The sequence below is a fragment of the Ipomoea triloba genome, chromosome 12 (genome assembly GCF_003576645.1).
Source record: "Ipomoea triloba cultivar NCNSP0323 chromosome 12, ASM357664v1".
NCBI classification, from domain to species: Eukaryota; Viridiplantae; Streptophyta; class Magnoliopsida; order Solanales; family Convolvulaceae; genus Ipomoea; species Ipomoea triloba.
Window position 1 is genome coordinate 19221406 of NC_044927.1, and position 22013 is coordinate 19243418.

The following is a 22013-nucleotide window of genomic DNA, read 5'->3' on the forward strand; positions in this document are numbered from 1 at the left end:
TTTAAGTTTCGATTCTCATTTCATTATTTATTAAATTTATTGCTAAAGATAAGTCTAACCAATCTCTGTGGGTACGACCTTACTCGTCACTATTACAATTCATATAAGAGTAAGTATTTATTATTTGTTGGTTTCGACACCCATCAAATTTTTGGCGCCGTTGCCGGGGATTGGTGTCAAATTAGATTTATTTTTATGCCACGTTCTTCTCGTACGGGTCAATTGCAATACGATCCCGAGATTGAGAAGACTGCAAAAAAGTTAAGGAAGGAGACTAGATTACGTAAAAGTAGAGTACTTTCATCAATATCTGTTCAATCAACTACCACAACTGAATCAATTGCATCTTGTTGCGATTCTGAAAAAGAGCAAACAATGGTCGAAAATCAAGTAGTGGCTGAAGAACGAAGAACTTTAAGGGAGCTTTCTGCACCGAATTTAAATCAACAACCGCTTTGTATTCAACATCCTGCCTTAGAGGTTGGTTTTGAATTAAGGTCGGGTTTGATTCAACTACTCCCAACATTTCGTGGTCTTGAAAATGAAGATCCGCATAAGCACCTAAAGGAGTTCCACGTGGTGTGTTCGAGCTTCAAACCGCAAAGAGTGACGGAAGATCAAATCAAACTACGTGCTTTCCCATTTTCATTAGCCGATAGAGCAAAGGATTGGTTATTTTACCTTCCTTCAGGCTCAATAAACACATGGGATGAAATGGTAAGATTATTTCTTGAAAAGTTTTTCCCAGCATCACGAGCTGCCAGCATTAGAAGGGAAATATGTGGCATCAAACAAAGAGACACAGAGACTCTCCACGAGTACTGGGAACGTTTCAAGCAATTGTGTGCAAGTTGCCCTCAACATGGAGTTTCTGAACAGCTCCTCATTCAATACTTTTATGAGGGATTGCTTCCCATGGAAAGAAAGATGATGGATGCAGCTAGTGGAGGCGCTATAGTGAACAAAACTCCTCGTGAAGCTAGAGATTTGATATCCATAATGGCTGCCAATTCACAACAATTTGGATGTAGACAGGACACCCCTTCTAGAAGGGTGAATGAGGTAAACATTTCTTCTCTTGAGAATAAAGTATCTCACTTAACTACTCTTGTTCAACAGTTAGCTAATAAAGTATCTCACTTAACTACTCTTGTTCAACAGTTAGCTTTAGGAGGTACGCATCAGGTAAAAGCTTGTGGGATATGTGCTGCTACTGGACACCAAACTGACATGTGTCCGACACTTCAATATGATTCTTGTGAGCAAACTGACATGTGTCCGACACTTCAATATGATTCTTGTGAGCAAGCTAACGCAATTGGAGGGTTTCCAGGCCAACCACAACGAAATTATGATCCCTATTCAAATACGTACAATCCAGGATGGAGGGATCATCCAAATTTCAGCTACAAGCCACGTCCACAGTTTCCACAGTTTCAGCCTAGACAACCTATTCAACAACAATCTTCATCTTCACAACAACCATCTTCTAATTCAAGTATGTCATTGGAGGATATTGTTAAGTCACTTGCCATTAACACACAACAATTTCAGCAACAAACACAACAATTTCAGCAAGAAACAAGAACAAGTATTCAACACTTAGAAAGTCAGATGAGCCAGCTAGCATCTACCGTGAGTAGATTGGAGTCTCAAGGAAAGTTGCCCTCACAAACTATTGTTAATCCAAAGCAAAATGTGAGTGCAATTACCCTGAGGAGTGGAAAAGAGCTGCCAGAACATACTCAAGTGAGAAAAACACCCAACCGAGAGGAAACTGAAAAAGAAGTCCATCAACCTCAAAATGGTCAAAAGCCTGACAAAGAACATCCAAAGTCTTGGGTAATCCCTCCTCCTTTTCCTAGTAGGTTCGCCAAATCCAAGAACGCTGAAGACGAAAAAGAAATACTTGAGACATTTCGAAAGGTCGAGGTAAATATTCCTTTACTTGATGCTATTAAACAAATTCCTCGATATGCTAAGTTTCTCAAGGAGTTGTGCACAAACAAAAGAAAGTTGAAAGGCAATGAAATGGTAAACATGGGGGAAAATGTTTCAGCTATCCTTCAGAAAAAGTTGCCTCCTAAATGCAAAGATCCTGGTATGTTTACTATCCCTTGCAAAATTGGAAATGTTAATGTTGAAAGCGCAATGTTAGATCTTGGAGCTTCAATAAATGTCATGCCCCTATCTGTTTATTCATCTTTAAATGTTGGCTCCTTAAAAGAAACTGGTGTAATTGTTCAACTTGCTGATAGATCTAATGTTTATCCTGTGGGGGTTTTAGAAGATATTTTAGTACAAGTTGATGGGTTAATCTTTCCTGCTGATTTTTATGTGTTAGATATGGAAGAAAATCCTCCTAATTCTTCATTGATCTTATTAGGGAGGCCATTTTTGAAAACATCTAAAACTAAAATTGATGTGCATGATTGTATATTGACAATGGAGTTTGATGGTGACATTGTTAAATTTGATATATTTAATACTACCATGAAACATCTAAATAGCATGTCATCTGTTTTTGTTGTGGATATTTTATTGCAAGAAGATAATTGTTATTTGATTGATGGTGATAAACCGAATGTTGCGTTGAATAGAAATCCTGACTTTGAAGATGTGTTAGGAAGAAAATGGCGTCTAGCCAAAGACGTTAAAGAAAGACGCTACTTGGGAGGCAACCCAAAGGGAGTTTATTCTACTCTTCCCTTTATTTGTTTTGCAATTTTATTAATTTTTCTCTTATCTTTACATTCTATTTAACATTGGGGACAATGTTTAGAATAAGTGTGGGGAGGGGATATGATTATTTTCTTCTCGTCAAATAAAAAAAAAGATCTTTCTTTTTCTACTAATTTTTTTCAAAAAAATAATATTTTTACTAAAATTCATAACATAATTGAATAATTGATCTTGCATATTATGAGTATTTAATTAGTGTTTTGTTTGATATGGTGGTGGCTAAACTAACCAAGCATGAACCTGTGAGATATTTGAGCCTTTGACTGACACTTCAGTCCAATTATTTTGTTCTTGTGTGATATCTTCCATGGATTTGTATCTCTAGAACTTGCCTTGATTCTCTTTAAAGCTAATTTGATTCATGCATGATCTTAATATGATTAAGGCCATCTTTGATTCTTAGCCACACTAGCCAAATAGCATGTTCATACCGTAATTATTTTCCTTGGTCAGCCACTTTGAGCCTGTTAACCGTATTTTTGTTCTTATTGAACCACACATTATAAGCCTCATCCCTGAAATTAATTTCCTTAACCTTGCCTGAAGGACTAGGGGAGCTTTGATTGGGTAAATGATAAGGATTGAGTGTGGGGAGTTTTTAATAATGTCCCACTGGGCGTGCCATGATAAGGATTGAGTATGGGGAAAGAGGTTGGCAAAAGTGTCTATATGAGTGAGAATAAGGAAATTGTCCATGGACTTCTACGAGCTTTTGGTTGGTATTTTCAAAAAGAAAAAGAGTTGATGTAGTTGTTTCAATTTGAGGTTGTTTCTACACTAAAGATGGTGAAATGTGTGATTGGAAAGTGTCCTTCTTCTTCTACAAAAAAAAAAAAAAATTCAAAAGAAAAGAAAAAATAAAGAAAGAAAAAAAAACGAAAAGTAGCAATACAAAAAAAAAAAAAGAGAAAAAGAGAAAATGAAATTATCATTTCTGGTTGTTATTAGTAAAGCTTGCTGAATAAGATATGAATAGTTTATGGTCATATGGGGATGTGATAGTTTATTCGGTTGAAGTTGAAATATCAAAATAACAAGAGTGATTGGGTTCATTGGGTCCTTATTTTTGAGTTAGTTCATTCAATCATGCTCCTCTAGTTTTGAAGGCTTTTTGAACTACTTTTCCAAATAATTCCTACCCTTTGTCCTAAGCCCCATTACAACCTTGAAGAAAGTCCTTATGATTTGGTCATGCATGTTATCTTGTAGTGGAGAATGAGAAGATATGCAAGCCTATGGTAGAACATTTCTATAGGAATTGATTTGAGTGAAATTTATACACCCTTCAAACACTTTTGAGTGACGAGTGATTTACCCGTGAGGGCTTGGTTATTTAGTTTACTCCATTTTCAAATAAATTGCTAGCTGGGTATTTATAATGTGTTTGAGACTAATGTTCATGAAGTGTTATGAGTTTTTATATATTTATATTTTCTTAAATAATGTCTTTGCTTGAGGACAAGCAAATGATTAGTGTGGGGAATTTTGATAAGCATTATTTTTATACTTATTTATATTTAATTCTTATAATAAATTAGTTTTATTTATTTTACATTATATTTATTTTAAACTTTATTTTATATTTCATACTAATATATTAATTATGTTAATAATTATGCTTAATAAATATTTATGGACTAATCATGTTTCTTTAATTTAAATTTAATCTAATTAAATTATTTGATTTGTTTTGTTAGCAGCCAACAACGAACCAATTTATAATTAAATTAATATAATAAGATTATAATTACCTCTTCCTTCAGTTTGTTATGTACGTAGAATGCTACAATGATGCGGACGAAGCGGACATGCGACGATTGCGGCGGAGGATTGCTGCGTGCGACGTGGATGGCTCTCTTTGCATTTGGCGCAATTTGTGCATTTCTAAGTGTATAAATAGATAGCAGAATGCTTTGTAAAAGCCATCCCATTTTCAATTGAATTAGATTTCCTTTTGTTGCCTCACGCACGTGTATATATATATATATACTTTCTTTCAATTCTCTTTTTTAGAGAATTAATATATTTATATATATTTTTATTTAGTAACCAATTCCTACGATGTACTGCTGAGTTCATATTTTTCCAATTCGAGGATTATGGAAGTTTGATTCTACAAGACCAGTAAGCTTTATTTAGCCTAAATTATTCTTTGCATTTTATTATCTATATATCTTCTGTTATATTCATATATATGATTTAATGCTTGGTTAATTGTTGCAATAGGGCCCATTGTTCAATTGTCAAGTTATTAAATTGCTAGTCAGAACCTTGAATCCGTAATTGTTTAAGTGTTTTGATGTTAGTAGCAAATAGCACAATTTGATTATAACTGATTTTCGTTTTGTGTTATGGGGATATATAGTCTAGCTTAAATGAACCGAGCTTATGAGTTTGTTGGCTAGGATTGGTAGTCTTTCTAATTCGATAATGCTGTTAGTAAATTAAATCCTAAGAGCTTGTTTAGGGTTGTTTATTAGCTAGGGAAGTAATTAAAGAGCTTGTTTTAATTACCGACGAAGTAAGGAAAGACAGGTTGTTAGAGCTTGTTAATAACCATAACCAATCTAGTAAAGAGTAAAGTTAGTTTGGCTTGCATATCAATATCTATCTTGTTAGAATTAAACTGATATTATTCCTTGGGTTGGATACTATTTGCCATTGACATTTACTTGATAATTATTTGCTATTTGCTATTTTCTATTTGATATTATTTTCCATTTTATTGTTGCTATTTAAGTTTCGATTCTCATTTCATTATTTATTAAATTTATTGCTAAAGATAAGTCTAACCAATCTCTGTGGGTACGACCTTACTCGTCACTATTACAATTCATATAAGAGTAAGTATTTATTATTTGTTGGTTTCGACACCCATCATGTATACATGGAGTTTATATAGATGATAGGTGACGGTTGCAACTGATCATAGAGTATAGAGTTTACAAGAATGCCCTCACTTATTCTACTCATTTCCTTTATTGCCCAATAGGAAAATTTTTCATTCAATTTATTTGTGTTGAAATAATAAATCAGATTTTGAGAAAAATTAATATATATATTTTTTTAAATTAAAATCTAAACTATCACATTGATGAAAGGAATCATGAGTATTTAAAAAAAAATATTAGTGGAAGGAAATATGTGGGAAAGAAAATTGAATTTACAAGTTTTGCCTTAAAAATAAGATTTAAGACGGAAATTGTCCGTTTCTAATTGTTTCATTTTGATGAAGAAGATAAAATGTAACTAAACTAAGACTTGGAAGACCAAAACAAGATGCACATATAAATAGAGGAATGAGTTCACTATATATACGCCTATAATTGCGGGAGACAAATTTATGAATTTTATTATAATAATATAAAAGTTTGGTGATATTACTTATTTATTTTTTGTTTGCATTTGTATTATAATGGGTTGTTTTAGAACTTTAGAACATGATTTAGGTTATAAATTGTGAAATTTTCATATTAATTGTATCATATTTAATTTTTGTATAGTTTTTTTTTTTTTTTTTTTTTTTTTTTTNTTTTTTTTTTTTTTTTTTTTTTTTTTTTTTTTTTTTTGAAATCTTGTATAGTTCATTTAAGGATACTAGCTAGTACATAAGTACAAATTTTATAATTGTTTTGTGAATAGTGAGAAGTTAGGGCTTTTATGCTTATAACAATGGCCAATGAAATAATGGTGTGAAAATCTTTAGTTTTCAACATTTTTCTTATATTTGGTTATAATGTGGACTAGAAGACTAAATCATGTAGCAAATGCATATATATAGTCAATAGTTTAATCTAGACTAGTTAAAGGTATAAGATCTTAATATAGTTGAATGATCACTTTCAATATTAAGATACTATACAGTGTTATATGCACCAAACATTGACAAAAGCATAAAACACAAATCCTTCGTAATCTTGAAAATGTTAGGTTATGCATCCTACCACTTTATGCCATTTTCACCAAATAAACATCTAAATAAATTATTCTACCCGAACACAACTATTATACAACTATTCACATATTATAAGTATAAACAAGGTGAAAACACATGTAATAAACATAAACGTGGCAATAGCATTTAAGAGATAAAAGGAAAACAAAATGTATCTATTAAAATAAAAGAATAATCTTCAAATTTAAGTGTCAAACGGCTGATTACAAGCTCTAAAAATATAAAGGAGCATAAATTAATACAAAATTATATTTTTACCATAACACACCTTAAAATTAATATTTATGGTGGAATTTAAAGAAAAACTTTATAGTAACAGAAGAAAACTAAAAGAAGTTAATGCAATTGAAGATACAATTTGCAAATACTATAACGACTAATTATTATTATTATTATTATTAATATTATTATTTTTGTGAGAGGGAGGGACCCAAGGTCCCGAAAGTTAACAACGTCTGCAAGTGGCAAGGCTCAAAGCATCGCGTAGAAGCAGATCAGTCAGACCATCCGACGGATCATCAAGAAACGTAGTGCCCCACGAAGCGGAATGACCCATATTTGCAAGCAAGTCTGCACATTGGTTACCTTCATGAAGAATATGAACCACCTTTATGACTTGGAATTGATTCATAAGGAGTTTGCAGTCCACGATTAGCATATTGCATTCTATCGATGAATCTGTCTCTTGAAGGAGGGCTTGAACCATGGCTTCGGAAAGAAATACAAAATTTTTTATTAGAAATTGTACATGTTTTAATTAAGCTCTGTTGTAAATTAGTGCTCTTAATTAACACGCTCGATGGCTAAAGAATCAAGGATTGACGAACATTATCTTGGAAACTGATTGTTTGAATTTCTGTTCCAATTTCAATTCTGTCTCTTATGATTTTTCTTATGTTGGACTCATTATTAAGCATTGTAGGGTTCTTGCTAATGACATTGGGAACGTTGTGGTTCGCCATGTCAAAAGGTCAGCGAATCATGTAGCTCATGTGCTTGCACGGGCGACAGATTCTTCATCTGCCCTTGGTGTGTGGGTTTCGTCCCCGCCTTTGTGTATTTCCAGTCTATTGATTTAATATATTTGATTATTGATTTTCAAAAAAAAAAACACGCTCAAAGCAATACCGAGAAGAAGAGAAAAGGAAATAAAATATTTAATTTCATTTAACGTTTATACATATTACAACAATCTGTAATATACATTTGTAACGGAAGGTAATAATAGTAAATATAAATCTTCGACCGTTACATAATCAATGCCCATAATGTCCACAATAAATTATCTTTATAATACTCCTCTTTGGACATTATCTTATCATAACCATGCCTCGTTAAAAACTCGCTAGAAAAATCTTGTGGAAAAAATCTAGATGAGAAAAGAGTACATGATATATGGGAAGGTCATGTGTTGTTCTGGTTGCCTAATTAAAAACCTTACCCTAAGAAAACCCTATAGGAAAAAAACTTTGTTAAGAGAAAAAAAGTACAACCATAAACCTTCAGGGTTCAATCTTGGATTACAAGAGTAGTTGATCTTTTGTACCAATAAATCATTTGTACCTAGATGTTGTTGTTCCCTGTGAAGACAACAATTGTTCTAACCTATGCATACCAATTTTATGAACTTAATACTCAAAAGTAGATGTAGGTAGGGACTTAGTGAACAAATATGCTAGATTATTATCGGAACAAATTTTCTGAACAAGTATTTTACTGCTCTTCTGAAATTTATGTGGATAAAAGAATTTAGGTGCAATGCTTAATATGGTTCCATTTAACATATCCACTACTCATTTGTGCAGCACATGCTGCATTGTTCTCATACATGACATTGCGGGAAAACATAACATAACCAGTTTGAGACTTGGCATTATGGGGATCAAACAAAACAGCCAGTATCCAAGTAACCCATCAAAAACATATATTGGTTTCTCACATAAACGTCAAAATCTTTTGTAATTCGAAGATACTAGAAGATATGTTAAACACTATTACAATATTTAATTACAAAATGAGCATTAAATGTTACTAGCAATTTCATCTCAAATAAAATATTAGACATGATGTGATTATGAAATTTTTAGTCATAAAGTAGTGCACCAATGACAAATAAGTAATGGACTTCCAATCCCAACACATCATCATTATCCTCTTTGAGTCCAAAAATGGTTCCTTATCTTCTCTAAGAAATTGGAAACCACTAGTCTAATAAGTAAATTGTACTTATCAATATAACACGCATCAAAGGCATTTTTCAAGATAGGCTAATTGGTATATAAAATTTCTTCAAATAAATACTCGATCTGCAGGTTGAGAAAATACGTGGTTTTCCAAGTCTTTCATTTCAAAATTTGTCTCTTGGCATGAGCTAATATCATCAAGTTCTTTATGTATAGTATCCGACTATCCGGTGATGTTCATACCATCAACACAGACTTGAGATAATAAATAAATAACTCGATTAGAAACTCTTTAATGAGCACATAATGATACATATTCATATTTACATATTCATACTTTAGGAGGAAAATTACTCAGCCAATTGCTTACTACTTCAAGTTATGTAAAGCTTTTGTAATTCAACAACAAGCAAGTTGCGATTTTTATTTCTCTTCTCATTCCAAGAATTATAAATCCATCAAGATTTTTCCAAATAAACATTAGCGTCTAATGACCCATAATTATGCGATCATATCGTTCATCAGCTGCATATCTAAATTTATTATCATGCCAATTATGTAGTGGAACTTAATGACGTCCATTATAGGAGAGCATATTTGATTAAAATCAATTATGGATCTCCACGTGAACCATTGGGGTATAAAACTCGCTTTATATCATACCACCTCATCATTCTTGTTTCTCTTTCGTACAAACACTCATTTGTAACCAACAGGGTTATCATTCGATGGTGCACGTATTATAAAGAGAATACGCTTTTAGCAAACTGAGTTATACTTTAATTTCTCCTTTTTATAGCAAACTGAGAATACGCTTCTAGTGCCTAGCTCTGGATCCAAATTGTCATATAATATGAGCAATTTGAGTAAATTGCACTTTTGGTCCTTTGACTATTAGGGTCTTATTAATTTGAGTACGCGACTTTTAAAACTAACAAATTAGTCCATTAACTATACTTTTTTTAACAGATTTGGTCCTCCGGGCCAAATCACCGGTCAAATTTGGCCGGAAAATCATAACCCAATTTTAATTATTTATAAGTGAGGGCATAAAGGTCATTTTACAAGGTGGTCTTCTTCTTCTGGAAGCTTCTCGACGTTTTGCTCCTCTGCGAGGCGGAGTTTAGCCATTTCAACAGCCTATACTATTTGAATGTTTAATTGAAATGTGTTTTGATAATAAACTGGAAATATTATTTCCTAAAATCTTTTTATAAACATAAAAAAAAATTATGAGTATCCAAAGTAATGCCTAGCATTAGCATAACAGAATTGGTGATCTCTTCTCTTTCTCATATGGATTTGTAACAGGAATACATACAGATTGATTGAGGCGTTTGTGTATGATGGAAATGGCGTTTTTCGTGTTAGCTTAATCCAGGCTTACTGTATGTACTGAGACAGGGAGGTAGATTAGAGTCTTGTACAAGTTACATTACATGGAGGAGAAAGGCGGGAATGTGCAGCACCGGCCGCCGTCGAACGAGGCTGCGCCGCCTCCCACTCCTGCGGAATTCATCGGAACAGCCAGTGCCGACTCGCTTCGGATGACGTTGACGATGCTGGCGTGGCTCGACGTTCCTCCCTCTATCGTTGTCGTCGTATTGGCCTCAATCATCTTCCTCCCCTTCACCAAGGCCATGATGTATACCTCTCCTCTCTTATTTACACGATTATTCATTGTAATGTGTATTTGTGGTGTGCGACTGAACTATTGTGTGATTAATTCTTAATTTCAGGGTATTTGGATTGTTGTTTCTATTGATGTTCATTCCGATTGATCAAAACAGTAAACCCTTAATATCTCCATGGAAATTCTAGCATCGCTGGCGCGCTTGGCAAGGAAGAAGAAGACCACCATGTAAAATGACCTTTTTGCCCTCACTTATAAATAATTAAAATTGGGTTATGATTTTCCGGCCAAATTTGACCGGTGATTTGGCCCGGAGGACCAAATCTGTTAAAAAAAGCATAGTTAATGGACTAATATGTTAGTTTTAAAAGTCGCGTACTCAAATTAATAAGACCCTAATAGTCACAGGACCAAAAGTGCAATTTACTCTGAGCAATTTTAAAGACAATTGTGTTGTTGACAACTATAATATTTTTATAAATTTCTTCCACATATATATATAAAAGTTCATGGAAATTTTTAAGTCAACCAGATTCTAGTCATTTTCCAAAGATATTTATATCTGGTTATTCCACATCCCAGTTTCTCGTCTTTTGGACGAACGTCTTCAAGACATAATAACTCTTTAAAATTTTGCTCTCTGTGGGCTTTCAAGCATAAAAAACGGATGTGTCTCTATTCTATTTTTCTCAAGATTCTGCTTATGTGTACCTCTTAGTATATGTGGATGATATACTTGTGATGGGGAATGATCCAGATCTTGCATCTAACCCGTTTATTATCAACGTTGTCTATTGCTTTTAAGATTAAGGATCTTGGTGAACCTGGTTTCTTTCTAGGTATTGAGACAGTTAAATGTGATGGTGGAATACTACTTTCGCAAAAGAGATATATGATTGATATTTTAAAACGTGCTGGAATGACAGAATGCAAAACATTATCTACTCCTATTTCTGTTTCAAAATCTATTCCTTCCAGTGTAGACTTGTATGAGGATCCTACCCAATATAGGAGTTTGGCAGGGGCACTATAATATCTGACAGTCACGCGCTTGGATCTATCCTTTGCAGTCAACCAACTGTCAACATATGCATGCTCCTACAGTTTCACATTGAGAATAACTGAAACGAGTCTTGAAGTATGTTACGGGAACTATCACTTATGGTCTGCGAATAAGAAAGCCAGTATCTAGAGATTTGCATGTTTTTTCTGATTCTGATTGAGCTGGCTGTCCTGAAGACCGAAAGTCAACTAGTGGTTATGCTGTATTTCTTGGGTCAAATCTTGTGTCTTGGGTCTGTAAGAAACGAAGAACTGTTGCTAGATCTTCTACTGAAGTTGAGTACAAAGACTAGCAGATGTTTGTGCTGAAGTAATTTGGATTTTGTCTTTACTACGGGAGATCAATGTCCCCAATATTTCCCTTCCCAAGTTATGGTGTGACAATCTTGGTGCTACATACATGTCTGCAAATCCAATTTTTCATGAGCGTACCAAACATGTTGAGATTGCTTATCACTTTGTTAGAGACAGAGTTGCTTCAGGAGATATTCAAGTGAATTTTATTTCAACCAAAGCTTAACTTGCTGACATTTTACTAAAGTTCTGTCTGGTCCTATATTTTCTTTCCGAGACAGGCTACATGTTACTAGCTTACCCTGTGTTCGAGGGAGAATATTAGGACTCTATGTATTTGAGTCAAATTATGACTCCCTTTTCTAAACTTCCTGTGATTCCCCTATTCTAGTCTTCATGAGATTATCTCATTATATATATATCCCTGTAATCTGTATCTTTGAACGATTCTCATTCAATACAATTCATTCAATTCTCATCTCATATATAGTTTAATAGTTACATAATTTAAAAATATTAACTAAAATATTGAACTTAAGAAATAAAATTATTTATTAGCTAACATGACGTAAGAAAAATAAAATAAAATACAATTATATATATATATATATATATATATATATATTGGCTCAAATGCGGTCGTGCTCTCCCGTGCGGTCGTGCGGTCACACACCACTCAATGTTACGAAATACACCACTCAATGTTAAAAAACACACCACAATGAAACACACCACAATGTTAAGAAACACACCACAGTGCATATTTGTGTGGTGTATTTCTTAACATTGAGTGGTGTATTTCGTAACATTGAGTGGTGTGAACCGCACGGCCGTAAGTGAGAGCACGGCCGCACCTGATCATGACTCTATATATATATATATATATATATATATATATATATATAGTCCCCATCAGATGCGGCCAGTCTCCCCCGTGCGGCTGTGTGGCCTTATTTGCACCATTAGATCTCATGATCTAAGACTTCATATTAATCCAAACAATATAGGCGCCGATCTATAGCTACGCGAACGAGAAGGATAATGTTGACAATTCACTACAATTTCAAAACCAGATCAGATCGGACGATGACGGAGACTTGAAGTCGACGAGCACTGAGCAACAAACACCAGACGAGCGTAGAAGGAACTCCATCACCAGCAACGAGCGCTCCGATCCGAACAAAATGCATAGGTCGACTCCAACAGAGAAACGAGAATGGAGTAATTCGCAATACTCTGTGCATTATCAACATTAATCTGGTTCATACTTGAGATAATATTGGTGTAATTCGCAATAGTAAGTGTATTTGGTGTGTGGTGTGTTTTAATATGAGAACTGGTGCATTTTATAACGTATAATGGTGTGTTTTAATTTTGTTGGTGCATTTGAATTGAGTGGTGTATTTCAGTATGGTGGGGAATGGTGTGTTTTAATTTGTCTAGTGGTGTATTTTATAACGTATAATGGTGTGTTTTAATTTGTCTAGTGGTGCATTTTATAACGTATAATGGTGTGTTTTAATACACACGGTGGTGAATTTTACGAGAGTAGTTGCATTTGGTGTGTGGTGGTTAAGTGGTGTGTTTTAATCTGAGAACTGGTGCATTTTATAACGTATAATGGTGTGTTTTAACTTTTAATACACATGGTGGTGAATTTTACGAGAGTAGTTGCATTTGGTGTGTGGTGGTTAAGTGGTGTGTTTTAATCTGAGAACTGGTGCATTTTATAACGTATAATGGTGTGTTTTAATTTTGTTGGTGCATTTGAATTGAGTGGTGTATTTCGGTATGGTTGGGAATGGTGTGTTTTAATTTCTCTAGTGGTGCATTTTATAACGTAGAATGGTGTGTTTTAATACACATGGTGGTGAATTTTACGAGAGTAGTTGTATTTGGTGTGTGGTGGTTATGTGGTGTGTTTTAATTTAAGAACTGGTGAATTTTAGTATGTTGAATGGTGTGTTTTAATAATACGTTTGCTGGTGTATTCTGTACTCTAAAATTACCTTCCCACTTACAATTATCATAAAGCCCCCACTTAAGTTACGCGAATTAAACTTCCTAAATCCTAATATATAACCTCCACCGTGAGATCACCTCCATCCAGCGGCATATCTTGGGCCACATGACCGCACCTAATGCACAGGCCGCATTTGATTAATTTTCTATATATATATATATATATAAAATTAGAATTAAAATGACAAAATTTTTAAGTATCCAAATAATCTTAGATAACCTAAGAAAGCTAAAGAAATCACATTTCCTTTAAAAATTATATATGGAGGGTATGCTCATTCCTTAGAGAATATTTAAGATAACATAAACTAAACATATAAATGTAAACTTTGAAATTTCCTTGATTATGCGGTATAACTTGAACTAAAAATCCCTAAAAATATATATATATATATTTTTTTTAACCCTTGAACGTGACATTCTGACACAGCATGCTCCGACACTGAATAAGAGAAGAATCGGCAGAGCGAGTAACCCCAAACCTCGGTTTTCGATCGTCAGAAAGATAAGTATTAATGTAATAATTATTTAAATGATATGAGTGGAATTAGTGAATGATTAGTATGTACAAGTACATGGAACTGTGTTGGTTCTACCGTTGCTGCTACTTTGGATGCACTCAATCAAAAACATATTATATTCTTTTTTTAACTTGTTTACAAAGTTTTATTATATTTATTATAATCATCACAGTACAGTTTTCAATTCCAACAAGGCCATGACACCTATCTATACACGATCGAATATATATATATATATATATATATATATATACATGGTCATGTTCAGCTGTTGCCGTGTTTTCCCGTGCGGCCGTGCGGTTTACACCACTTAATGTTAAGAAATGCACCACTCAATATTAAGAAATGCACCATACAAATAACATTGAGTGGTGCATTTCATATTAAGAAATGCATTTTCATTGTGGTGCATTTCGTAACATTGAGTGGTGCATTTCTTAACATTGAGTGATGTAAACTGCACGGCCGCACGGGAAGGCGCGACCACATTTGAATAGAAATATATATATATATATATATATATGGGAGGCTTATATTTTGTAGAGTAAATTTTAAAAATTTACAATAGTGTGTGGAGACTAGAGAGAAAAACTCAGGAATGATAGAGATCAGAAGGAAACAACTCTGTAAATTAAGAAAGAAGCCCATTTTAAAGTCAAATTGCAAAGAGTCAGCGTTTCACCGTCCTCTTTTCATTTGTAATGTTCTAATGGAAGACTTAATGATAGTATGTATTTCTTTGTTTTGCTTTTAAAAAAACAGTAATAGACGAAGGGAAAAAATAACGCAGTGTTTATTCATCAGAAATATATGTCAGTTATAATTAGTACATAACAGAACAATAGGGGAATGCATTGATAATACGCCCATGATAAACTAAATGCTGAAGAATAGGAAATATACCCAACAAACTTGACTAACTAATCTGAATTATTATAATATAATTAAACTAACTTTATTAAATTAAGTCCCCCATGGGAGCAATCCCAGTCAAGTTTGGTAACTATAAACTTACAAGTTTGACTCCCATCGGGGTCTACCTATTTGCAGACCCTTGTCACTTGTCACTCAAAAATAAAAGTGAAAAACATTCACTTTATTTTCATTAGCTACCCGTAAATTGACAAATCCTGTACTTAATAAACTAATCGGGATAAAGTACAAATAAGCCGTCGTACTATTTGGGTAACAACAATTAAGCCATCGAATTTGAATAACCTCCAAATAAGTCACTGAACTCGGAAAAAAGAGCAATTAAGCCATAGAAACCGAAAAAAAAAAGAACAATTAACATTTTTAACAGGTTAACTTCAGGTTAAAGTACAAATAAGTCACTGAACTATCTAGGAAATATCAATTAAGCCATCGAACTCAAATAACTCACAAATAAGCCACTTCTTTAACTTTTTTTTTTATGAGTTAATTAATTCCATATTCTGTCATAAACTTATATGTAACAATCCACTTTTAGTCCTTTTTTATCCGACCATCCTTATTTATTTTTATTTTTTTACTTTTTTTTTATGAATTATGACTAAGCATTTATTTAATCAAATGAAAAAAAAGTTTAAGACAATTTAAAAAAAAATATTAAAAGTCTCTTGGGCGAATTAGTTCTCCCAAAGGCAAACTAATTCGCCCAAGGCGAATTAATTTTTTTTATTTTTTATTTTTTACTTGTTTTCATTTAATTAAATAAATGCTTGACCATAAAAAAAAAGTAAAAAGTAAAAAAATGGTTTATTTGGAAATTATTTGAGTTCGATGGCTTAATTGATGTTTCCTAGATAGTTCAATGGCTTATTTGTACTTTAACCTGAAGTTAACCTGTTAAAAATGTTAATTGCTCTTTTTTCCGGTTTCAATGACTTAATTGCTCTTTTTTTCAAAGTCCGGTAGCTGATTTGGAGGTTATTCGAGTTCGATTGTTTAATTACTATTTCCCAAATAGTACGATGGCTTATTTGTACTTTATCCCTAAACAAAAAATATCTTAGGCTACTCCAATTGTTAAGTTTTTTGCACAAATATTTAGGCTCCACCTAGGACGGAAGGGGAAGCAAAACAGAAAAAATAAATAAAAAACCAAATGGCAGAAAAACAGAAAAGAAAAAAAAAGGCCTTATTAACGCGCCCAATGCGATGGCGCGCAGTAGTGCGAGCACGCGCAGCAATCCTACTGCTCATTTCCCATGCGGGACCCACAATAGCCGACCAAAATCCGGTCCTCTTGCAAGGTACTCACATTTTCTCTCTCTCCCTTCTCTCACTTTCATATCACCCTCTTTTTCTTAAAAAATGTGAAAGAACCCCTTAATGGGGATGGCCTTATAATAATCAAACACAATAAAAAAAACCTAATACAATAATTACATATTATATAACTAGTTTTACATGCGCGTTGCAAGACTGATTTAATGTTCAATGTTTGTATTTAAATAAGCAATTCAAAGTATATCAATGTAAAATTATATAGGAGATGTTTCTTATAGTTGACAATCAATGTTAATGTTTAATTTGCACTTTTCTAAAAATATTAATATTTATTGTAGTTGGTATGGTATTAGGTAGTAGATACTACTTTTGGTTAGAATTACTCTAAGTTTCGTCAATTCGCTTTTGGATAGGTTTTTCATTATCTTCGCCTTCATTGCTTGTCCGTTTCTATTTTGTTGGTAGTGTCTCATGTGCAATTGGGTTACTGGTGCTTGTTTGCAAAATGAGCATATTTGATCTAATTAGTTTTGTTACATTAAAGAAATAGATGATGCATGGTGTGTTGTGTGTGTGTGCGCGCGCTCGCTCGCTTTATTCCCCAAAAAAGCCCCCCTCCCCCAAATCTATCCTAACATAGCTTATAACAATTGTGTGTCATTAATTGGGACCTCACTAACTTAAGAGGGAGATTAGGAAGGGTGGGTAGCATTACTCTTATATATATATATATACATATGTATGTATGGAACTTTAATGATGTAAGAACAATTTTGTTCGATAAAAGGATAATAGTACAATATTTGTAAAGTAATATACAATTATTGTACCATTATAGAAATACAGACAAAAAATATTAATAATATAATGACCTAAATCATTTTCAATAATACAAATGCATAATTAAAATATTGAGTCTTGTTTTAAATAATCAAAAGAAGATTAAGTAAACGAAAAAAAAAAAGATTAAAAAAAAAACCTTAACCTAGATTTGTTTTAAAAAAATGTAAGAAAATGATTCAAGGTTCCTTATTTGTAATCTTTGATGCTTAACTTTGAATGCTATGCATATAGTCTATCTAATTAATTGACCAAAGTTCATGTTAAATTTTATATTGTATTATATTTTTTTAATAGACTCTAACATATTCATAGTATATGTTCAACAATCATGTCAACTTTGATTAGGAGGTGGTTCGAACCTAAGACATTTCTTATGAAAATTTAGAGTTGATTAATTAAGAATAATAAATGGTTAATAAAATATTTCGATGCTAAGGTTTAGTGGTTGAGACGGAATGCGGGAGTATTTAGAAAAACTAAATGATATAATAGAAATTAAAGTAGGAAAAGTAATAAAAACAAATATTAAAATTGAAATAATAATTTTTTTTGAGAAAAAATCGAAATAATATTAACAATTCATTTTAACAAACAATTGAACCAATATTTTTTATTCTTCTTACAGGCCTAACTTTATTAGCACTTATTAGATTTACAATTGGACTAATATTCTTTTGTTCTTCTTATATGCCTAACTTTATTGGCACTTATTGGATTTACACTACTATAGAAAACACTTTCAACGTCGCCTAAATAACGTCGGTTTTTTTACAAACCCAACGTCACATAATTATTTGAATTAAATTGGTTTTTACGAGTGATACGATATCGGTTATATGGGATAACTGACGTCGTATCGAAATTAAAAAAAAAACAATATAAATTGATACGACATCGGTTCGCAGATCGAACCGACGTCGTATCATAAGTCTTTAATATTTTTTTAAAATATTAATACGACGTCGGTTAGAGACTCTAATCGACGTCGTAGCATTTTATTATTATTTTTTAAAACAGAAATACAACGTCTGTTCGGGCACCTAACCGACGTCGTATCAATTTTATTTTAAAAATAATAATAAATAACCTATGGCGTTGGTTGTTTTAAAAAACCGACGTCGTAGGTTATACGTATAAAACAGATTTCAGTAGAAGCTTTCCAATTTATTTGGAAACCTTCTCCTACTTTGTTGGAAACCCTCGCCGTCTTCCTCACACCAACGTTCGACCTAGTCCCACCCTCTCCTACCGTCTTCCTCACGTTCGCTGTTGCCGCCGCCGCCACAGTCGCACGTCCTGATGGTCGCACATTCACGTTCAATCGCACGTCCGCCACAGTCGCCGCCCACCATCGACGTTCTGCTGTCTGCCGTCATCCTTGTCGTCGCCTACCGCTGCCCTGGTCGTCGCCCACCGCTGCCGTTGCTGTCGTCGGAGGTATGTAGAAAAATAAATTATTTGCAAATTATTTATTTATAAATTTTCAAATTTTATTATTGTATTTCAAATTTTAGGGTTATATTTCAATTTTTGGAATTATATTTTAAATTTTAGGGTTATATTTCAAATTTTAGATTTATATTTCAAGTTTTAGGGTTATATTTCAAATTTTGGATTTATATTTCGAATTTTAGGGTATATATTTATATATTATGAATTTATAGGGTTATTGTGCATTTTAGAAATTATTATTGATATATTTCGAATTTTAAGAAATTAATGCTAATATATGTTGAAATTTAGAAATTATATGTTGAAATTCAAATTTTAATACTAATTACTTTGAATTTTATATTGAAATTTATAATAATTAAATTAATTTAAATTTTAATGTTAATTAATTTGAATTTTAGGAATTAATGTTAATATAGTTTAAGTTTTAGGAATTAATGTTAATATAATTAATAAATTAATTTCAAATTCATGTTTAAATTTATTTTGAATTTTGTGTATGCTAATATATGTCAAATTTTAATTTATTTTAAATCTTAGGAACTAATTTTAATATATTTTAAATTCTATAAACTAATGTTCATATAGTTTAAGTTTGAGGAATTAATGTTTTTTTTTAGTACTATTGACTCTGTTACAATGTAGTATCTGTTCATAGCTACTTTCTCAACTAAATGAAGCACAAAGAGCAAATATCGTCTCCACTGAGGCTCGAACCCACCCCCTCCCATGTGGGGGTGCAACCGGGTGCCAGCAGTATGCACTTAATTTAGATTACATTGAAAGGTAAGAAGTGTGAGATATATGTTGAACATGAGCAAGATGATCCATAATTGGTTTCTATTTTGTCTGTCTTTACCTAGGCCTGAAACTGTAGAAACAGAAAATATGGCTCAATCTAGGTGTTTAAGTGATATTGAATTGGACTTTGATGGGTTTGAATATGGGAATGAGGCTGATGTTGAGGTTGAAATAGGAGGGGATGTTGGGCTATTTGAAGAGTTTGTTCATGGATGCTACTCTAAGGATATGTATATCAAATGGTGAGCTGTTTTGGAAAAAAACTCAAAGTGAGAAGATGCATGCACCTGCGCTTAAGAAGATGACTGGGAGGCCTAAGAAAAGAAAAAGCTAGAAGAATCAGAACCAAGGCCTTCACAGTCCACTACATATTTGTCTAGAAAGGGAAGAGTTATGACATGTGCTCTATGTAACCAAAAGGGACACAACAAACGTAACGTTACTGTCCTACTCAACCTAGCCAAGCTGGAAGTTCTAATGCTAATGCTGCAAGAGGAGGCAGTTCTAGTGGTGCAAGAGGCAGGTCTGGTGCAAGACGATATGATGTAGTTCTAGTGCTGCAAGAGGCGGAAGACAAACAACAACTCACGTTGGGCTTGGTGTATATACAAACCCACACACTTGAGAAGTCACCTTCAATGTAAGTGGGCTATTTGTGCCTTTAGCTTTGCAATATTGTCTAACTTTTAAAATAATTACTCCCCTAGTCCCATTTTATGTGTCTGGTTCGGTTAACAAGGCTTGATTGAAGTTATTTCTAATTCAGTTTTTCATAATGCTATTTTAGCATTAGTATACAAAATTTATATATTTAGAAACTACACTAAAAGTACTATTAAACAAAAAAAAATCAATTTTAAAAATGAGTAAAAAATACTAAAGAAAATAAATAAAGAAGAAAGAGTTGATTTGACCAATGAATATTAAGTAGGATAGATAAAATGGGACAAAGAGAGTAATATATTGTTTTATTTTTGTATAGCATGGACTACCCAGCGAAAGAGTAATATATAAACCTAGAAGGGGGAGAAACAACACACCTACTACAAGATCAAGTACCATTGCCAAAAGTTCAAGTGGAGTAAATTCACAGTGTTGAAATAAACAGTGTAGTGTGGTTATTTGGAATTGAAATAAACGTGAGTGATCGTTTACAAATAAAACAAAGTACCAAAAACCAGAAATAGAAACTACAGGAGTAGGGCCCCAAATGTCTATGTACAATAAATCCAAAACATTTGTACTAGAACTAGGTACTCTATCTAGGGGAAAGCGGTAGATTTGCCATGTTGACAGGCCGAACACACTCCCAACGAACTGGACTTATTTGAGGTGACTGGACACTCCTGTAGCACACGTTGAAGGACACCGTGGGACTGACAACCTGTATAAGCCGCCCTAGGTAGCTCCTTTAAGCAGAACCGCCTTGGTGATGCAATCCTTCATAGTAAAGTAATTTTTGTGAAACACAAAGAATACATTGTTTTCATTGGTAAAATGATGAATAGACAAAAGGGAAACCGTTAAATTTGGCACATGTAAAATATTTGATAAATTAAGAGACTTTGACACGGATGATATAGTTGCATGGCCGACACGAGAAATACCCGAAATATCCAAACCTAAACGGTTTCCAACTCGGAGCATATCCCCGCATGTGTATTCTTCTGATTGCGCCATCATTGTTGCGTCAAGCGTGGCATGCGTCGAAGCTCTTGTGTCTGGATACCAAGCGTCGACAATAGTAGGAGTGGCATCACTAATATCTATGATTTTATACTATAATTCACCCCTTATTTTAGTTGTTTTTGTTGCATATTGTCTTTACCCTAGTGAAATTGAATATTGTTTATGTGTTATATTGTCGTAAGGTTTGAATTATCCATAAGGAGCAGCAAAGGACGAATTTTGGAACATTTTAGACGAGTTTTGGAAGCGAAGGAATCTGCCTAAGGTTGGAAAGGAGCAGCGGAGCACAAAAGGAAAACAGGAGCAAATTTGGAAGGTGCCACACGACCATGTGCACGCCCGTGACCCTCCGTGTGCACTCCAGTTTCGCGACCACCACCCGGCCATGCACATGGCCGTGAACTTTACTGTTGTCTAGTATTTAAAGTAGCGTTTTTCTGGTTTTTGAGACATTCTGAGCTCTAGTTTAGTTTAACTTATTTCCCCTTATCTTTAGAGTTTTCCTTAGCATAGTTTAGCTCAGATTTACATACTCTGACTTGTTTTCGAGCTTGGAATCGTGGATTGGATTCAGATTTACTCTCCAATTGTTAGTAAAGTTC

The 22013-nt window shown here is 33.4% G+C and overlaps 1 protein-coding gene across 1 annotated transcript; it reads left to right on the forward strand.

Annotated features, from left to right (window-relative positions):
• Positions 1–375: 375 nt before the first annotated feature.
• On the forward strand, positions 376–10279 carry LOC115999484. Its single transcript, XM_031239333.1, has 2 exons — positions 376–2621; positions 10192–10279. Exons 1-2 carry the CDS (start codon positions 376–378, stop codon positions 10277–10279), a joined length of 2334 nt encoding a protein of 777 aa, XP_031095193.1.
• The last annotated feature ends 11734 nt before the right edge of the window (positions 10280–22013 follow it).